The 17,666-nt window shown below is 51.3% G+C and overlaps 1 protein-coding gene across 1 annotated transcript; it reads right to left on the bottom strand.

The window, feature by feature from the left end:
* Positions 1-5,677: 5,677 nt before the first annotated feature.
* Positions 5,678-12,746, bottom strand: MLEC (malectin). The gene is made up of 5 exons (XM_059827742.1): positions 12,554-12,746; positions 8,886-9,064; positions 7,329-7,505; positions 7,115-7,172; positions 5,678-5,953 (listed from the first exon to the last, which is right to left on the bottom strand). Exons 1-5 carry the CDS (start codon positions 12,744-12,746, stop codon positions 5,724-5,726), a joined length of 837 nt encoding a protein of 278 aa, XP_059683725.1. The 3' UTR covers positions 5,678-5,723.
* Between the last annotated feature and the right edge of the window lie 4,920 nt (positions 12,747-17,666).

Genomic DNA, 17,666 nt, shown 5'->3' with positions numbered 1-17,666 from the left:
CTACCATGTACCAAAAATAAAATAACCCGCCCCCACACCCGTCTTTTCCCCCAAACTAGTCCCTGCAAAGCCAATGCAATCAGAAATAGACATCTGTGCTTTTCTCCCAGGGCCCAAGCTTGCTGCAAAACAAACTAAAAAAATGTCACTGCAAGTTGTTGTAACACAAAGCAATGGACAGTAAAATAAAAAATCCTCCTTAAAACCCCTTTGTACTGGTGACAAGTACAGATGGAGATCTCTCCCCAAACTGCGTCATCCTTTACAGACAACTTAGACCTGCAGCTTCAAGTAGTTTGTGATGTGTCCTCAATGCCAATGGGTCACTTCCACGCATGCCAGCCTACACAGCCGGGCACTACGGAGCGGTGGGACCATCCGCCAACACGAAAAGCTGCTACGCTGATGGGACCCACTGTCACCTGCCCAGCATCTCACAGTCCTGGCCACTGCCTCCTGGCACGAAGCACAAATCCTGCCTCTGCTCTCATGGTCTCTGGGGCTGCTTTACCAACCTGGCTACTTCTTGAGTGGGAAAGCCCTGAACACAGGAAGCCTCCGTAGAAACCACAAAAAAATCAAGCCCCCACTTGGCAGCAAGTTTCCAGACACTGCTTCACCCCTAGCTCAGGAACTGTTAAGAGTGTGACACAACAGCCGTGGTAGCACGGGCAAGCACATCACCACTGCGCGTGACGGGGAACAACTCCAGGGCAGAGATCCTGCGTTTCCTAGATTCACACTCTCCCCAGTTAAACTGGTTCAAGCTGTACTTTGCCCCTTGCCTTGAAATCTCCATCACACAAACTCTTTAGCAGAGACCTTTGATGTTGCAAAAGATTATTCACATTTTCTAATCAGCCAGCACTGTTTCTAGGAGGGAGGAAAGCACTTCTGTTTTGTTGATTATTTTTTCTTTTTTTTTTTTCTTCAATAAAGCACTTTTTGGGGGAAAAAAAAAATCAAAATCTATCCATAACCTGCAGCAGCACCCCACTGATCAGACTGGTGACAGCACTGCCATATCCCTCCCCCTCCCACATCTTCCCCCCAGTCTCCAAAAATAGTATTTAATATACAGCAATAAACTCTGAGCAAGCCAGAGTCCCGGAAGACATGGACCTGCTTTCACCTCTCCCATCCAGCCCAACACCATTTCAATGCGGTTGCTACTATACTCCTGGGACAAATCCGTTCGTATCCAAGCTGAAACACACATGCCCCAGTCTCGCTGGGCAGCGCGTGACGCAGAGGTGCAGCACAGGCAGCCTATTCATGTAATCACATTTCTGAGCCTTCACAGCTCCAGCCTGGTGTTGTGTTTGTGCCCTTGAGAATACCTGTCTGAGCCTATTTGGGACTAGCCAGTGAAGACAGACTGGTGGAACCAGGCTGACGTTAAAAAAAGCATCCTTGAATTGTATTAGACTTTGGCATTTGTTGTGGAGATGCAGAAGCGCCAGTAGGTAAATTAGCTCAGTGCTGGCCCAGCTCCCATTTCCCTTGGATTCTCAGCAAGGATATTTCCCTCCCTGCCACACAAGTGCAAGAAACAGACGGATCTCTCCCACATTTGAGCACCAAACAGAGCCTGAAACACTTGGTACTTTGCAGCTGCTCAGAATCTGTATCACATCAAGGGCTGAAGCTGCTCTGCTGGTCCTTTCCCTCCTCATGCTGTTTCCCATCAAAGACAGGCCTGTTCAGCCCAGACTTCCCATAACAAGACATTTCCCTGGCTGTTGCAATCCCATTTCAACTTAAAGGAAGGCCAAGGGGCAAAGCACGTGTCTCTGCTCCCTGATCAGACCCAAACAGTGTGGGGGCAAGCCCTCAGTGAGTGAGTTTGGGGGGCAGGACCCCCCCAAGCCACACTCTGCACCCAGAAGTTGTAAGCACCATACGACTCCCAAGACCTAGCTGTGACTCACTCAGCTCTGAACTGCACAGACATGCAGGCACCAGACCGTCTGGAAGTTCTCCATCCTGCCTTCGGGAGATTTCTGGGAGAGATCAGACCTGAAGGAGCTCTTCCAGTTCTTCTATCCCCTGCTAGGCTTTTTTTTCATTGACCTCAAGGGCTGGAACCAAAGATACTTGCTCACAGTTCTCTGCTTCAGCTGTGACCTCTGGAGCTGGCATCCAGAGACAGTGAGACAGTCCCCAGCTGATCACAAGGGCAGGGAATGAGTGTCCTTTGGGGAAAAAGAAAAAACAACTCAGAAGCTCCTTAAAAAAAAAAAAGAAGCTTCTTCAAAGAGACTTTTATTCAAAGCCTGAGACAAAGGCACCAAAAAGAGAAGGGAATTCATTTGGCTTTCTGCTCCCTGCCACCTGGGATACTCAAACGGGTCAGAGCTGTTGTTTTAGTCACACACACAGAAGGGGAAAATGGCCTGGCTTAAAGGTATGAAAGGAGGGCCTGATGAGGGGGTAATTAAAATAGGCTTTGGAACCACTACCCTGTGGCTGGATCCAGGCCTAAGACATGATCGATGGTGTTGTCTCCCCTTTATTAAGTAGAAGCTTTATTAAAATTGCCTATCTGCCCGTCTCTACACAACTGCTCCACAAATTGAGCCAGGGTCTGTTCTGACCCAGCTCCCACACTTCTGCACAGGGACACGTGCTTCTTCTGCCTGCTGCTGGCTGGAGGCAACAAAGCACAAACAGGCTTGTCGCTAATCAATCTCAGTTAAACAACATCTTGGATATTCCCTCAAATGCCCACGCTGGAAAGCTACAGCCAACCCAAACTTTTTCTTGCCCTGGTCAGGACCAGATACCTCATTATACCCATCCGTCTGGCTTGCAGCTGCCAGACAGACATGGCAAGGGGAACCAGCCTGAGTATGCCGTTCCCAGAGAGGTGCTGACTGGTTATCCCCTACCATCCTCCCATGTACCCACATGCTTTGTATGAAGGCTCCTTCCAAGGCAAACCTGTCAGGAGGGGATGGACCAACAAGGCAAACTGCTCATAGCACTGTAACAGGGTCAGGAACCCCCCCAACCACCCAGACACCAGCTTTGTAGTGACAAAAATGCATAAAAAGAGCCAAAACAACTAAATTGAAGCCTTCCTCCCTATTCTTATTCAAATAAGACAAATTCATTTGAACTGAGCAACTCAGATCACAACAGATCACACCCTGCACAGCTTTGCCTTAGGGTGGCTGATGGCACCAAATGGGTGCCCTAGCTGCCAGGAGAGGCAGGGATAAACTATCGTAGAAGACTTGTCTCAGACTTTTGCACACCTAAGTGCATACCCCTTTTCTCATGGTAGGCAAGGTGCAGAGATTACTGGGTGAGCCACAAGAAGCTGAGTGATTCCTTGCTTCAAGGATGCTCAAATAAAATGCAACCTAAAAGGCCTGGAGGAGAACAGCTCCTTACAAAGAAGCTCGCTTTCAAGCCCAGGTTCTTTGGTTAACAAATCAGCACAGCTCATGCTTCTCAAAACTGATAAAGATCTAAATGTCTCTGTGCTCCAGTTAGAGCAATCCCAAAAATGCTGGAGAATCTCTGCAGGTACCATCACCAAACAAAACAGAGCTCGTATTTTCTAAGAGTTTTATACGTACTAGGATTTTAACAGCAGCTAGAAGATGAAGCAGACAACTTCAAGTTTACCACCTTTTCATGCTAAGGTTTGTTCTTAAGATCTGCTCTCTCTAAAGCCCGTCTTCTCCTTCCATTGTGGCAGGGACCCTCTTGCTTCTCCCAAACTGTCTGTTACCACTTGTGCAATTAGAGAGAAGGTAATTAAGGTCCTACTGCTTGCTTTTTAGCTCAGACACAGAATTAGGGTGAGGCCTATAGCAGTGATGTATGCGATCAGAAAGGCAAGGTTCAGTGCCACTGCTACGCAGAGCAGTGCTTTGACACCTCCCCCAGCTCCCATCCTGGAGCCCATGAGCTGACAGCTCATATCACAGTTTGAGGGGTAGGAGGAAGAGAAGGCTTCAGCTGCTTGGGGCCAGAAGAGCAGAAAGGCTGCTCCTCTGATTTCCTTTCCAGAAACTAGAGAATTCTGCTGACCCTTCTCAGCTCAAAGAAAGGCTGAGCCACTGCAAGGTATCAAACCCAAGAACAACTGCTAGGAAAACTCAGGCCCAAGGATGAGCAGCAGCAAGGAGGACACTGCCCAGCATCACTGCTCTGGGTAAGAGAGCGCACTTCTGAGAACAACAGAGATAGCATCAGGTAAAGTGTTCTACCAGCCCAGAGCTCACCAGCATCAAAGGTGACCTGCAAGGACCCAACCCTGCCTGGGACAGATCCTGCTCCAGCACACAGAACATCTGCCTCCTGCCAGCCAGAAGTGCTCAACATGTCAGAGGCCAAGACCACGGGAAGGCAGCTCCTTGGGGCCAGCACCTCTAGATCAGCAGGCGCAGCAAGGGCTTTCGCTCTGCTCAGCCTCTGTCAGGCAGGCACCGGCTCTGCATGTGGAAACAGAAGCCTCTTGCAGAAATATCCCTGGGGAAGCAGGTGACTTTGTCTCCAGTGTTCTGCTCACTTCCAGGTCTCTGGAGGGCAACAAACCACCTTGCTCTACAGTACTGAAATGTTGGACATCTGCCCCTTCGCCACAGTGCCTTGATACACAAAAGGCCAAGCTAACTGAAGACACTAACAAACCCCACTGCATTTCTCACTGCTGCAGGCAGACCTGGTCCCTATGACAGGGAACGAGAGCTCACAGGGCGCATCTGCAAGGTTGCTCCACTCTGTCCTACAGCACAGGTTGTTCACAGTCACAGTCACGGGGCAGGAATCTAACCGTTAGGAAGGTCAAGGAACAAGTCCAGAACCTCCTCTCTAGGTTATCTGATTCTCAGCTTCTTCCAAAGGAGAGGTCACTTGCTAGAAAGGGCAAAACAAGGAGCTGGGCTTAAAATGAAACCTTTGAAAAGAAAAGGATATTAAAGGAAACAAAAGCCATAATCAATACAGAAGACAAGTGCATCTGATCAGACGCTAACACCAGCCTCTCAAAGGCTACAGCAGAATCCCTCTGCAATGGATCTAACATTACAATGGTCAAACTAGGAAAGTCTCTCCCAACTGGTGCAGCAAATCAGGCCAGATAAATCCTTCTGCTCCTGGTGCAACTTGCACTCTTAGGAGGGGAACGTCTCCACAGAGGCTGAGCAGCTAGCTGGAGTCTTGGTGTCTTTATGCAGGCGAGTACCATACATCGTGTTGCACACATTCAGGGAGATGCTGAGCCAGGCTCCGTCCTCCATAGTCGTTAGTCACCCAATGGCACCACAACACTTCCACGCTCCCGGACAAAACGTGTACCCAGGCCTGGTTTTAGGAGCTGCTTCCCTGCTTAAGGAACCGTATTCCACCCAACAAAGGCAGAGATCTTGCAGCACATGGCTTTCTCTCAGTGTGGGACATGGCCCAGGACTGCTAGCATCAGCTTCCAACAGCCCAATACACAGACAGCCAGGACTCAGTTTACTCTTGGATGCCCCAGGGAGGATCAGAGGTTGCACATGGTGCGAAGGAGAAGGCGAGGGCCTCGCTGATTGCTGGCAGGGGGAAGGTAAGCTCCCTCTTACCTGGACCTGCTATTCATTCCAAATTAATCTTTTTTTTTTTTTCTTCCCTTAAATTATGAACAATATGGAGAAATTGAAAGCAACCGTGTTTGGTCCAACTCCTTCCCTCCCAGCCCCTTGGCTGATGCTCTGTGGGGCTTGCTCTCACAATCGGCAGAGGCAGAAGAGGGTAGGAATGAAGACACCAAAGGCCACCAATATAGGAAACATGAGGCTGCTGTTGTCTGAGGCATAGGGATTTGGTGTGCGTGGGCCTGACTGAACCCGGTTCTTATTTGCCTGTTTTTTAACACTGGAGCCATCATCATATTCATCTTCATCATCATCTTCCTCTTTTTTCTCCAGACCTGGGTGCGGCTGCAGCTTTGGAACATCTGTTGGACAAGACAAAAGGTTGCAAGGAGGCAGGATGTAACATGGGAAATCACCCGAGTCACTCCCTTCCCCTCTCTCCCATCCAGCGTGTGCACTGGCAACAGGGCACCTGACACAGGAAATAGAAGCATCCTCCCTCCGAGAGGCTCACATCACTATTTCTTTCCTCCATGATGCAAGAGCATCTAAAGACCCAGTCTACAAAGAAAACGACATCCCCCCATCCCATCTACGTGTCACACAGGAGAAGTTACAGCACAAAAGCACACTTACAGCATACACAGATACCGCAGCTGCTCAGCGAGATCTAGTCAAGAACAAGCACCGTCTGCCTGCAGGACCAGCAGATACAGGTGGAAACAGGAACAACCCTTTCCACAAATGGTCCTACCTCACATCACTGCACCCCCCAACCGCAGACCTATCAGAGCAGCATGGCCCAACTCCACTAAAATCCAGTCCTCTGAGCCTGGAGCCTGAATTGCAGGTCCCCCACACAGCAAGGTGCCACCTGGCCAGAAGGTTACACACCAAATCTTCAGCAGCACTTGGCAATCCCTGACCAACAGTAAAGCAAACTGATGCTTTGGTCAGAGAGGGGTCCTAAACCTCCCCTGTTCGGGAGCTAGAGGGGCTCCAACTCCAGCACAGACTTACAAAGAGGGTGGTGAAAGAGCAAAGGCTTTACTAGCACTCCCCACTGCAATCCGGAGGAGCTGATGTCTGGGAAAAAACACTGCCTTGTCCTCGAGCTGAGGAGGCAAAACAAAGCTCCAGGTAAGAAACACTTAACTACTAGCTAAAAGATCTCCATAAATTACTTGTCCGCAGGGCTGCTGCTGACATCCAAGGCCAGAGGGAATTTACCTGTACCTATAAGCTAAGACTGACCTGACGTGTTCCCTTCTCTACCCCATATGCAGGAAGTCCCGAACCAAATTGATTTTCCTTATTCAAAAAATGACACAGCTTTGTGCACTTGGAGGAGTAGGAGGACACTACACAGCTATTTCACTCTGCAACTGCACTCTGTGGGAACTTGCTGAGAGAGAAACAGTTTTGGCAGAGGTGGGTCAGCAAGAGCTATGATCTCATGGTCTGAGAAGCAACAGGCTGCTCTCCAAGGGGGAAGAGCCTTCTGGCTCGAAAACTGTGCTTACCTTCCACTGTTCCTTGCAGGATGTATAGGGCACAGATTTTCGGATTGTCATAGTAGCCCTAGAGAAAGCAAAGAGGGAAGTCAGTGCTGTAGCTTTGAGGCAAGAAAAATTCTCCCCACCTACCATCGCCCCTCCTCCAGCATACAGCTGCACCACATGGCTGGGGAAGAAAGGGAAAAGAAAGGTTGGGGCTCTGCCCAGAAAAGCTTATTACCTTTACAAACTCAATGTGGAGCTTGCCCGTGAATGTGGAAACCTCTCCCTGGACACTCAGTTTCCCCTTTTTGATACTCATGGGAATGATCTCATCATGAGCTGTGCTGTGTCCAACTCTGTCAAAAATGTCCAAGTCCTTCACCACCACGTGGCCATTCAAGCGAACATCAAATACCTTCAGGGTGGAAGAAATGACAGAGTGTCAGAATGGATTCAGGAATGTGACGGTTGAAAGGGGAACAGAACAGGAAAGGTCTCTGCTTGTTATGCACCCAGGACCAGAAAGTATTGCAGCATGCACTGTCCCACCACACATGCTCCACTCCCTTGGGAAGGATTCAGAGCCCAAAAGCAGCCAGGTAAAGACACTGAAGCATTAACGCTGCTTTCAAATACCCCGAAATCTGCCTTCAACTTTTAAAATAACCCCTATGTCTGCTGTTCAGACCTGAGGACAGCACAATTTTATTCTGGTTTATTCATACTTTTCTTTCACAACTTTTCTTCCACCTTCTGGCTGAGGACCTGCTCCTACTACCCCAGGGTGGCTGCAGCACACCACACCCTAGGGAGTTAAGCCATTTCTAACTAACAGCCTGCAGCAGAGCGGAGAAGAGGAAACAAGCTGCTGAAGTACACAGGGTTTGAAGGAGGTAAAATGCTGAACTGCTAACCACATCTGTGAATTCAGAGCGAAAGTCCTCCTCAGGGCCGTCATGACTCAAACTTCACTCAGCACCTGGGGAATCCCAGCAGAACCACATGAAGGAAGAGGAACCAAAGATGCCTCAGCCCTTTGGTTTAATCTGAGGCTGCTTTTTGCATCCATTCTGTAAGCCAGCCCCACCAGTTCTGTTCCCTGAAATACTTCTCTGGCAGGAAGACAGCACAGTGCTTAAGGAGTAGGGCTCTAAAGAAGCTGATGGAGTCAGGGGAAAGCCAGACTAAAACACACACCACTTATCTCCCAATTTATCACACGGCTTTGAGTTCTTTGTGCTTCTGCTTCCACGTCTATACATGAGGGATTTCAAAAGTGGACAAGAATAATTTTTCTCTAAAGAGCAATAAAGAGGGTTGAATTTAGCTCTGTGCTTTCAGGACCAGTTTGAACCAGTATCAAGTCTTACTACATTCATAAAAATTATTTTGAGTAGATTATTTAACCCAGATCACTTCCCTGATTCAATCTGTGCAATACTTCCTTCAACACAAGCATGCCATCAGGTCAGGAACAAGTGTTCAGGGGAAAGGCAAAAACACTTCTCAAAGCCAGCACAGCCTAAACAGATCACAAAACTCTAGTGCTAGTTATGTTTAGTTGCACATGTTTGTTTGAATACTTTGTAATGCAATTTTCCAGGCCAACTGTCTATCTGGAATGTGGAAGACAGCTTGAAGTTTCAGAGTCCATAAGAGCTCTAGGAACTAAATTAACCATTGGTGCCTTACTTCACTCCTTTCTCCAGCATGCAAAGCAGCAGAGGCAACCTGGACATGCACAGTCTTAGCCAGGAACTCGCATCAAAGAGACAAGCAAGGAGCCGCTGCTTACCTTCTGCTGAGACTGTGCAAAATAGACCTCTGCAAACTTCAACACCAGCACATAGTCACCCTCTTCTTTGATGGGAACTTCATAGCCAAAGGTTTCCTCATTGTAACGCTCGGTCTGATACAGAATCTGATCTTCCGCATTGGACCGCAAGATTGGCAGCTTCATACCGTAGTCAGAAGCTGGGTTTCAAGCACAAAACAATGAGAGGAAGGGTTAGTTTCTGGGGCACATGGAAGAGACACTTTATATACTCTTGAAGTCCCTAAGTGGCATTAGCACTTATGCCCTTGTCAGACCTGTCTCCCCTCCTTGCTCTGACCAGGAGGAGGCACTACTGGAGCAGAAGCAGAGGTAGCCAAAGCCCCAGAACCCAGGTCCTGTAGAAAACCAGGTCTGGACCTGCTGCCGTCTAAGACACAGTAAACTCTTTCAGAAAGAAAAGTCTGTTTCACAAACAGGGCACAGAGCCAAAGGACTTGGCCATTGACTCCTGCTTCAAAGAGGAAAACCAGCTAGATATTTTTACAACATTTTCAAATTACAAACTCTGAGTACAAAACCAACAGTCAGTGTAGGACTGACTTGACTCATTCATTCAACAGATTTGAAGTCAGCAGTCGATGGCATCAGGTTTTAGAGACTCACCCTCCTCAAGTGAAAACTTGGGGAAGGGCAGAAGGGTGAAAAGCATTAGACATCTTACAAAACCCTTTCTTCTCATCACAGCCATGCAACACCTGCCAGCTTGAAGACAGGAAGAAGGAAGCAAGAAAGATACACAAGTGTCTCAAGAGCACCAGCAGCTCCATCAGCTGCTCTTCTCACAGCCACCCGGCTGAAATGGGCGCTGTCTGCAGGCATCTGAAGAGCCCCCTGAGAAGGGCCCAAACAACATTCCCAAATGGGACAATAACTGAGAAAATAACAGAATCTTAAAATCTGCCTTTTCTCAGTCATTATTTCACTACCTCTAGAGCAGCCCTCAAAAGACCTTAACCCGACTTGACATTTCATTGTGTCAGGGTAACTGTACAAATGCAAACTGATGCATGCCTCAGGAGCTCCAAATCAAATAATTCCTCAGCGAAACAGGGGCAGGAGGGAAGAATGTGGACACCACTTGCCCACTGGCACTTCAGGCAGGAGAAGTTGATCCAGACGAAGTTCTCTGCTGACACTTGCCACTTTCACCCCCATTTCCATGGGAACAGACACTGCCATTGGCCAAGACAAAGCAAGAGCTACTAACCCGGCGCATGTTGCCAAAGATGGAGCCAATGCAAACGAGGAAGAGGAAATTAATGCCAGTTCTTAGTCTCCTGTTTCACACACAGCTACTCAGGCAATCTTCTGTTTCTCTTTACCACTCGAACCCAGGCACAAAGGCTGAAGACTCTAACCACCAGAAACACAGAGCGTGAAAAGTTTAACCTGTCCTCCCACACAGATATTTCTGGCCAGCTACAGATTACAGTGATAGTGAACCAAGGACTCCACGGAAGTCAGCTCCTATTAGAGGAAAGCCTGCATAGGAAGAAAGTCCTTTAATAACCAAGAAGGTAACTGGAGAGGAAGACCTGTCACCTGCATATCAGAGGTCTGTTGACATAGCTGTGGAAGTGAGCTTGATTTCACAGCATGCTAGATGCGCTAAGAGGTAGCTCACAGAGAGACAAGCAGTATGCATTAAGCTGCGACTCAACTATGTTTGGCGCCTGGCTATTCTGTAATTGCCATCAGCACATTCTGTCCTTTAGGGCACAGCATCTGAACTGAGGCTTGCAAAAAAAAAAAAAAAAAAAAAGATTAAAAAAAAAAAAAAGGTTTTCATTTGCCCAGAGGCAGTACAGCCCAGAAACACCATCCCTAGGTCATTTCCTCCCAGTCAGCCACATATTTCTGCTGTAGCCATTACATGCCTACCAACACAGAGAGGAGCCCAGAGTAAACCGAACAATGGTGCAATAAAAAGCCATTGAGGGAAAAGCAGCTGAGAGCTCAAAGGGGTAAAGTCTCCTCTGTTGTGCCTGGCACTGCTGGCTGAAGCAGGATTACTGTAACAGCCTGCTGTTCAGAGGAGACACCACAGGCTTTCCCCAAAAGGAAAAGCATGTCACAATGTGCTTGAAAAAGACCCTTTTTTCTCCTCAACTCAAAAATAAATTGTTCCAAGTCCACGAGGACGTTCTCCTTCAAGTCACACATGTAAGAGGTCTGTGAAGGGAAGCTGACCTACAGCGATCAGGACACCTTGTGTGACTGGGGTGCCAGCTTCCATGGCGGTGAAAGACTCCTGACAAACTGTATCAGTATTTAAATGTGACCTCCCCTGTATCGACTGTGCCCAATCAGCTCTCCATTCGGGATGGCACTCATGCAGGGTAAGCAATGGCAGTCCTAGCTGTATAGCACAGGACAATCCTCACCATCCTACATGGAAACAGGGAAGGTTAGACTTAAAAGGCAGCAGATAGCTTATCTTCTCTGCACTCCACCACTCACCTGTAACTGACAGCAGAAACAGCTCAGCACAGCTAACTTTTCAAGACATTTGTAAATCAACTAAGTTTTGGTGCACCAGTTATCAGCAATAGGCAAAATTCATACAACTGGAGCAGTTTCAGGGGAAGTAGGAAAAGGTAACCCAAGTGCAAGTGTAATACCAGTTCTCCATCCTGTTCCTACTGGTAGATAGAAGCTTTTACTGATTCAGTAGTTAGAGCCATCCATCTGCCATCATATCCCATCTGCCTCTACTTCTGCTTCTGTCCCTGCCCTGCTCTTGAACACCCTGCCAGCAACTAGAGCTCGGCTGCTCAGTGTAGACCAGCCAGCTACACCTTCCTCCTGCCCAGCCCCAGCACGGGGGCTCGCAGCAAACGATCCTCCCTGTTGGGACCAGGCTGCTGGTGGCAGGCATCACCCTGCACCGCGAGCGATTCAGCTGCAGAGAGCAGGCAAAGCACGTTCTCACTTTACTGACAGCACTGCAGGCTGGGCTTCAAACTGGCAGATCTTGCTGTGGAAACTGGGGTCTTTCAGTGGAAAATGGAAAAAGAGGTGCCAGGCGGCTGCATGCGGCCGGTTTGGCAGCGTGACTGCTCCCATCGCCTTTCCAGCCGAAATTCCACTCCAGCCCGCGAGGAGCGACCTCCCCTCCGGCATTACACAACCCCGCAGCCCGAGGCCGGGAAAACCAACCCGAAGCCCGCAGGGCTCATCCCGCCGCTGCCGGGGCCCAGGGCCCGCTCCACCGCGGGGATGGGGGGTGCAGCCCCCAGCCGGGCCCGGCGGGAGGGTGGGGGTGGCCGCAGTCCCGGCGGGTGACAAGTGCCGTGCGGGGGCTGGGCCGGCGCTCCCCGCGGGCCCTCGCCGTCCCCCGGCCGCCCCCTCCACGCCACCGGGCCCGGGCGCCTGAGGGAGAGGAGACCCCGCCTGCGGGCCTGCCCGGGCCACCGCAGCCCTGCGCGGAGACCCCCCGACGCTCCGTGGCAGGGCTGGGGGAGGCGGGACGGCGCCGGAGGAACGCGGGTCCCGGACCCCCACCGACACAGGCGGGCCTCGCCGCCCCCGGCGGAGCGGAGCTCAGCGGGCCCTGAGGGCGGCCCCACAGCCCCTCCCGCCGTGGGCCGCCCGCGCGGCACCGGCGCCCCCCGCCCCCCCCTCACCTCGGCCCACGCGGCCCTCGAGCGGGTCCTTGCGGAAGTGGATGCCGTTCACGTCCACATGGGCATCGCCGCCCGCATTAACAGCCCAGACGACGCTGTCGGCGAGGCCGCCCGCCGCGCCCCGCAGCAGCGGCAGCAGCAGCAGCAGCAAGGGCGGCAGCAGCGGCGCCCCGCGCGCCCCGGCGCCCACCATCTCGGGCTCCCGGCGCCGCGCCCGCCCCTTCCTGCCGCCGCCAGGGGGCAGCCTACCCCGCTGCCGGGGCGGAGCGCGCACCGACCAATCCGCGCACCGCAAAGCGAATATTAATTTTCTGCCTGCCTGCCATTAGGTGGCTACGGGCCTCTATCTGCATATTCATATTGCGCCGGGCCAATGAGCGGAGGGAGCGGGCGAGCAGGCTTGGTTGAGAGGCGAGGGGACGGCGGCGCGCTGCGGCGGGAGGAGTGTCCGGCGGGAGCGTAGCGGGGATTCGGTCCCTGCGAGCCGGGAGCGCCCAGGGCCGGTACCGTCCGCTCGGGGAGGGGAGCGAGGACAGAACCGACTCCCCCAAGGAAGAAGCGGCGGGGAAGAACGAGGGTTCCCAGCGGCGTCTCTGGAGCGAGGACGCAGCTCTGCGAGCTCCCCTCAGCGCCGGACGCCTGAGGGAAGAGCCCCGCCCCCTCCACCCCTCCAATCAGGGAGCTCCAGCGCGGCCGGAACGCAAAGCACTGTGGGACGGCGGCGGGAAGCGGGGAGTCCGATGGGTTGCCGAGGCAACGGGCGGCGCTGCGGCAGGACGGGCCGGAGCGGCCCCGGGACCGGCGGGCAACGGGCGGGAGGGAGTGGGCTGGGCCAGGTACGGCCGCGGTGCTCGGGGGAGCGGCTGGGAGCGGAGTTTGGGGAGTGGGAGCTCTGCTGCTGTCGGGGTCGGCTCCTCGTTACCTCCCGGTAGTTTCGCGTCCGCTGTACTCTGAACAGCAACTCCCAGTACCGGTTCTCTGCCTCAACAAAACACGCCGCTTCCCCCGTTCGCCCCTGCCATGGAGTATGGGAAAAGGCAGCTACCGGCCCGCCTGGTAAGGAGTGAGACAGCTGGGTGGCATGCAGCTGCTTTGGACCACAATAATCCGCTTGAAAAGTAGAACAGCCCATAAAAGAGGAAGGTGGAGGAGGTAACCGTTACATTGCCTGGGATTTTTCTCCCTGTGTTGCGTTTTACAGGAGAACCTAAGATCCTGGGGGTTTTTCTGGAGGACGTTGGTGAGGTCTTGGGAGGGCTGGAGTGCGACGTCACAGATGGAGATTGGATGAAACACTCACTACACAGTGGGGGGGGAGCAAATAACTTAATGTTTGCCTCCGTGTTTGCCCTCCTGTCTGATCTGAGTGTTCCTCAAGGCTTCAGATGCCAGCCAAGCCTCACGTCCGCACTTCGGTCACCAGCTGCATTAGCAGCGGCTGCTCCTAAGCCCCAATGACATTTTATTAATTTGGGTCTTCCACAATGCATTTGCCTTTAGAAATAAAGGCTTAGTGCTGCAGATTGTGAATTAAATGGGATTGTTGCTTTTGTAATGTATCCCAGAGGCTTCTTAACAGGACACAGCCTTGGAGAAGTGAAGTCAGCTTGGTGAGGGGAGAGCAACCACCCACCCCCTGCACCCTAACCTGCTCTGCCCAGGTTGGAGTGGGCCCCAGAGCACGTCCTTGCTGCTGTCACATCGGCTCTTGGGCTTATGGTATAACTGGGCCAGGGCAGACATGGCATTGCTGTGCTCCCATGCCAGCACTGCTGCCGGGAAGGGGTTCCTGAGACTGCAAGATGGCTTAGGAAACCGCATCCAGAAAAGTAGTATAAAACACACAAGCTTAGCACCTCTCCAGATTAAGCCACCTCATGCTGGTTCCTGGCAAATTGTATCAGCATTACAGACCCCAGCCCTGGCAGCATCTGATCAAATCCAGACTAATCTCCTGTATCCCTGCTGTGATTGTGACCTGTTGGGTGTCCCCCAAGTTCAGTTAGCAAAGGAGTGCGAGCAGCCGTGGCCAGAACAATGCTGTCCAGCTGGTGAGGCTGAGGGAGGCCTTGTCAGAGCTCATTTGTACTGATTACAGATGATTCTCCCTAATTGCTCAAGATTTCTCAGCTTAAACTGTGATGTGCTTGGGTCAGGAGCGCAACTTCAAAGCACGTAAACACTTTGTGTGTCACCAGGTTACTGCCATGAGCTGCGAAAGTGAAGTGGGAAGAGGGACGGTGCAAATCATCAGCGGGCCAAGAAGATGGCAGGGTTGAGGTTACGAACAATGTCCATGGGTGCAAATCCTCATATTTCCAGTCCTGACACCCAGGTCAGCATGGCCCTTGCAGGTCTCACACACACACACACACAAAATGGCAGCGGGGACACAAGTGTTGGCTGGGCAGAGCCTGGCTGAAACCCTGTTGTGCCTCTCGGTGAGCTGGGGAGTATGAGGCTCGTGGCAGGACCTTCGCTACCTCAGTGGGCACAGGGGCCGTGCAGCCTGTGACTGGGGCTTCATTACAAACCCAGTATAAAACTGCTTGGCCCAGACCAAATGGGCCAAAGACAGGTCCCTCAGCTGAAGGGGCCTCTTTGGCCCTAGACATGTACAAGGGCAGCTGAGAGCTAACCTAGCTCATCCCCTGCTTTGGGAGTGTCACCAGGAGCTTTTGCGGCTGTGCCAAGCCCTGGGGTCCCTGTCAAGGGCTCCTGCACATCTTACAGTGAAATATCAGCAACTCTTCCTTGAAAAGAGAGTTGCCTTGAAAAGCAAGAGTTCCCCTCCTTGAACAGAGGGGAAAACTCCTCTTTTTGCCCTCCGTCTGAGGACTCAGCATTTTTAGAGGGCAAGGCACTGAGCATTGCAGTACCTCCTCTGCCTCCCCAGTCAGGGCATCTTCTAATAACTAGCCTGGGTGATTATCTCCCAAGAATCAGCAGCCCATCATGAAGCAAGAGGGATTAACTGAGCAGCAGCGAGTGAGGAGGGATAGTGGCTGTGCTCATCCAGGTGCAGGAGGAGCACTCGCCCTGGTTCACGCTGGCAGAGGATGGCGAATGTGCCGCGATGGCCTGCATCTGCGATGTCCTACACTGCCGCCCCTGAATCATTACTTGCGGTCACCATCAACTTGATGCCAGCTTGTGCCCCAGATGTCAAAGGCTCTGTATCCTGTTACTAATCCACTAAGTCATCAGTCCCTTGATGCAGGCTGGATTTACACCAGTAACCTACAAGTGAAAGGGCTCAGCATTGTCTTCTCAATCCCTTGATCTCTCCCTGTCCCCTGGCAGCTGTGCCAAAATGACTCTCAGTCTTGAATCAGTCCTGCCTGGTCTACAGCCCTGATGATTTACAAATGGTGTGGGGCATGTGTTTTGGATATTAGCCATTTTCTGTAGGAGAAAGGGATCAGGATTTGGGATGTCCAAAGAGAGCAACGGAGGTGTGTGGGTCAGAAGCAGACCTCATAGCTAACAAGACAGCTAAGAAGTCAACATGAGCCAGACCCGCTGCCTGGGCCAGCTCCAGAACCACGCGGGGCTACAGGGCTCAGGTGCCCAGAGGGGGCTCTGCCCTGCCATGTGGAGCTATTTGGAAGCCTCCCTGGTACTGGATTGGAGATGAGAACAAAAGGATTATCTCTGGAATTAGATTATTTAGATTGGAGCTTTAATCTCTGACCCTGACTGAACAAGAAAATAGTAAAATTCCTTGGGATTATTTGGGGTTTGTTGTTCAAGTAAAACCAGGCTTGCAGCAAGAGCTTGTGCTGGAAGGAAAAAAAAATAATGCTTTGGAGACCTGCCCTGTCTGACCTGTTCACTGTATCATGGTAAGACCTGGCAGAAAAGAGCTACAGATGATTTGGCAGAGACCCAGCTTTCCTCAGAAGTAGCTGTGGTTCCTGGACTGCCTCTGCAATGACACAAAGGTGTCCTGCAGCTACCCTTCCCCTACCACCAGTGTCCCTGCATTTCTTGGGAAGACAAACACAGTTCTGCCATGGTACAAACACAGGGACCTGCCTAAGTGAAAATGGCAGTAGTTGGCAGAGAACATCCCCAGCCACCATGATGCTGTGCTGTGGATCAGTGCAGCCTCTAGAAATGGGTTTACAATTTTAAATAAATTAAGATCGTGTCCCACCATCTGCTCCTGCGGGCAAAAGATGCGGCTGCTCACTGCAGGACCCGGGAAGGAGCAGGCAGAGGCAGCTACTGTGCCTGTTGCCTGCCACTGACTGTCCATCAGGCTTGTGCAAGCTGGCTATGGCACAAGGCATGTGCCCTGAGTCGTCACCGGTCCCTACGGGCAGGCACAGTCACTCTGCTGCATACAGGCAAACAGGGCAGCTGTCCTCTTGCTCTGCATACACATGCACACTTCTTCCTCAATGGGCTCCACTGTAAGTGAAGCACATTTGTGTACAAACACTCCCTATGGCAGACACAAGCCTGCACAGGTCTCTCCCTCACCAGTATTATTCTCAGTACATATATAACTCACCAGGACTCTGGACTCTGTTCAGTTATCACCCTCATCTCCTAAGGACAATACAGCTGCTGTACCAGTAAATATGGAGATCTGTAAATATCCATTTTCCAATTTCTTGGCTCACACGCACATTTCTAAGACTGGACCAGCTCCATAGATACACACGCATAGTTTGCATACACCCACTTGCAAACAAACTCTTCTACTGCTGTACTCCCAGGTACCTATCTGCACTTGCTGCTTTTATGTGCACACACACAAACCTTTCCCAGTGCACACACCTGTGCAAACACAAGTATACACGCACACAAATACAAGAAGAAACATAGTTTTTCCATTGCTGGGATATCAGCCATCACTGCAGCTATGCTGATTGGCACAGCAACAGAAAAGCTGAAGAGAAAATCCTCCTTTGGGACACAGATTTGTGGACCCTGAGAATTTGAAAGGGAACCTGGGAAGTGAAAGATTTGAGATGGAGGAATCAGGAGGATATTGGTTCCTAACCTTCCAGTTGGAGTAAGGGGGCAACTGAGAGGAAAACAGCTCCCAGTCACACTGAGAAATACACAGCAATGATGATGCCTTTTGAAACCAAGCAGAAAT

This window comes from Gavia stellata, chromosome 21 (genome assembly GCF_030936135.1).
Source record: "Gavia stellata isolate bGavSte3 chromosome 21, bGavSte3.hap2, whole genome shotgun sequence".
Classification (NCBI taxonomy): Eukaryota; Metazoa; Chordata; class Aves; order Gaviiformes; family Gaviidae; genus Gavia; species Gavia stellata.
The sequence above is the reverse complement of the archived record's forward strand: the minus strand, read 5'-3'. Positions and strand labels throughout refer to the sequence as shown.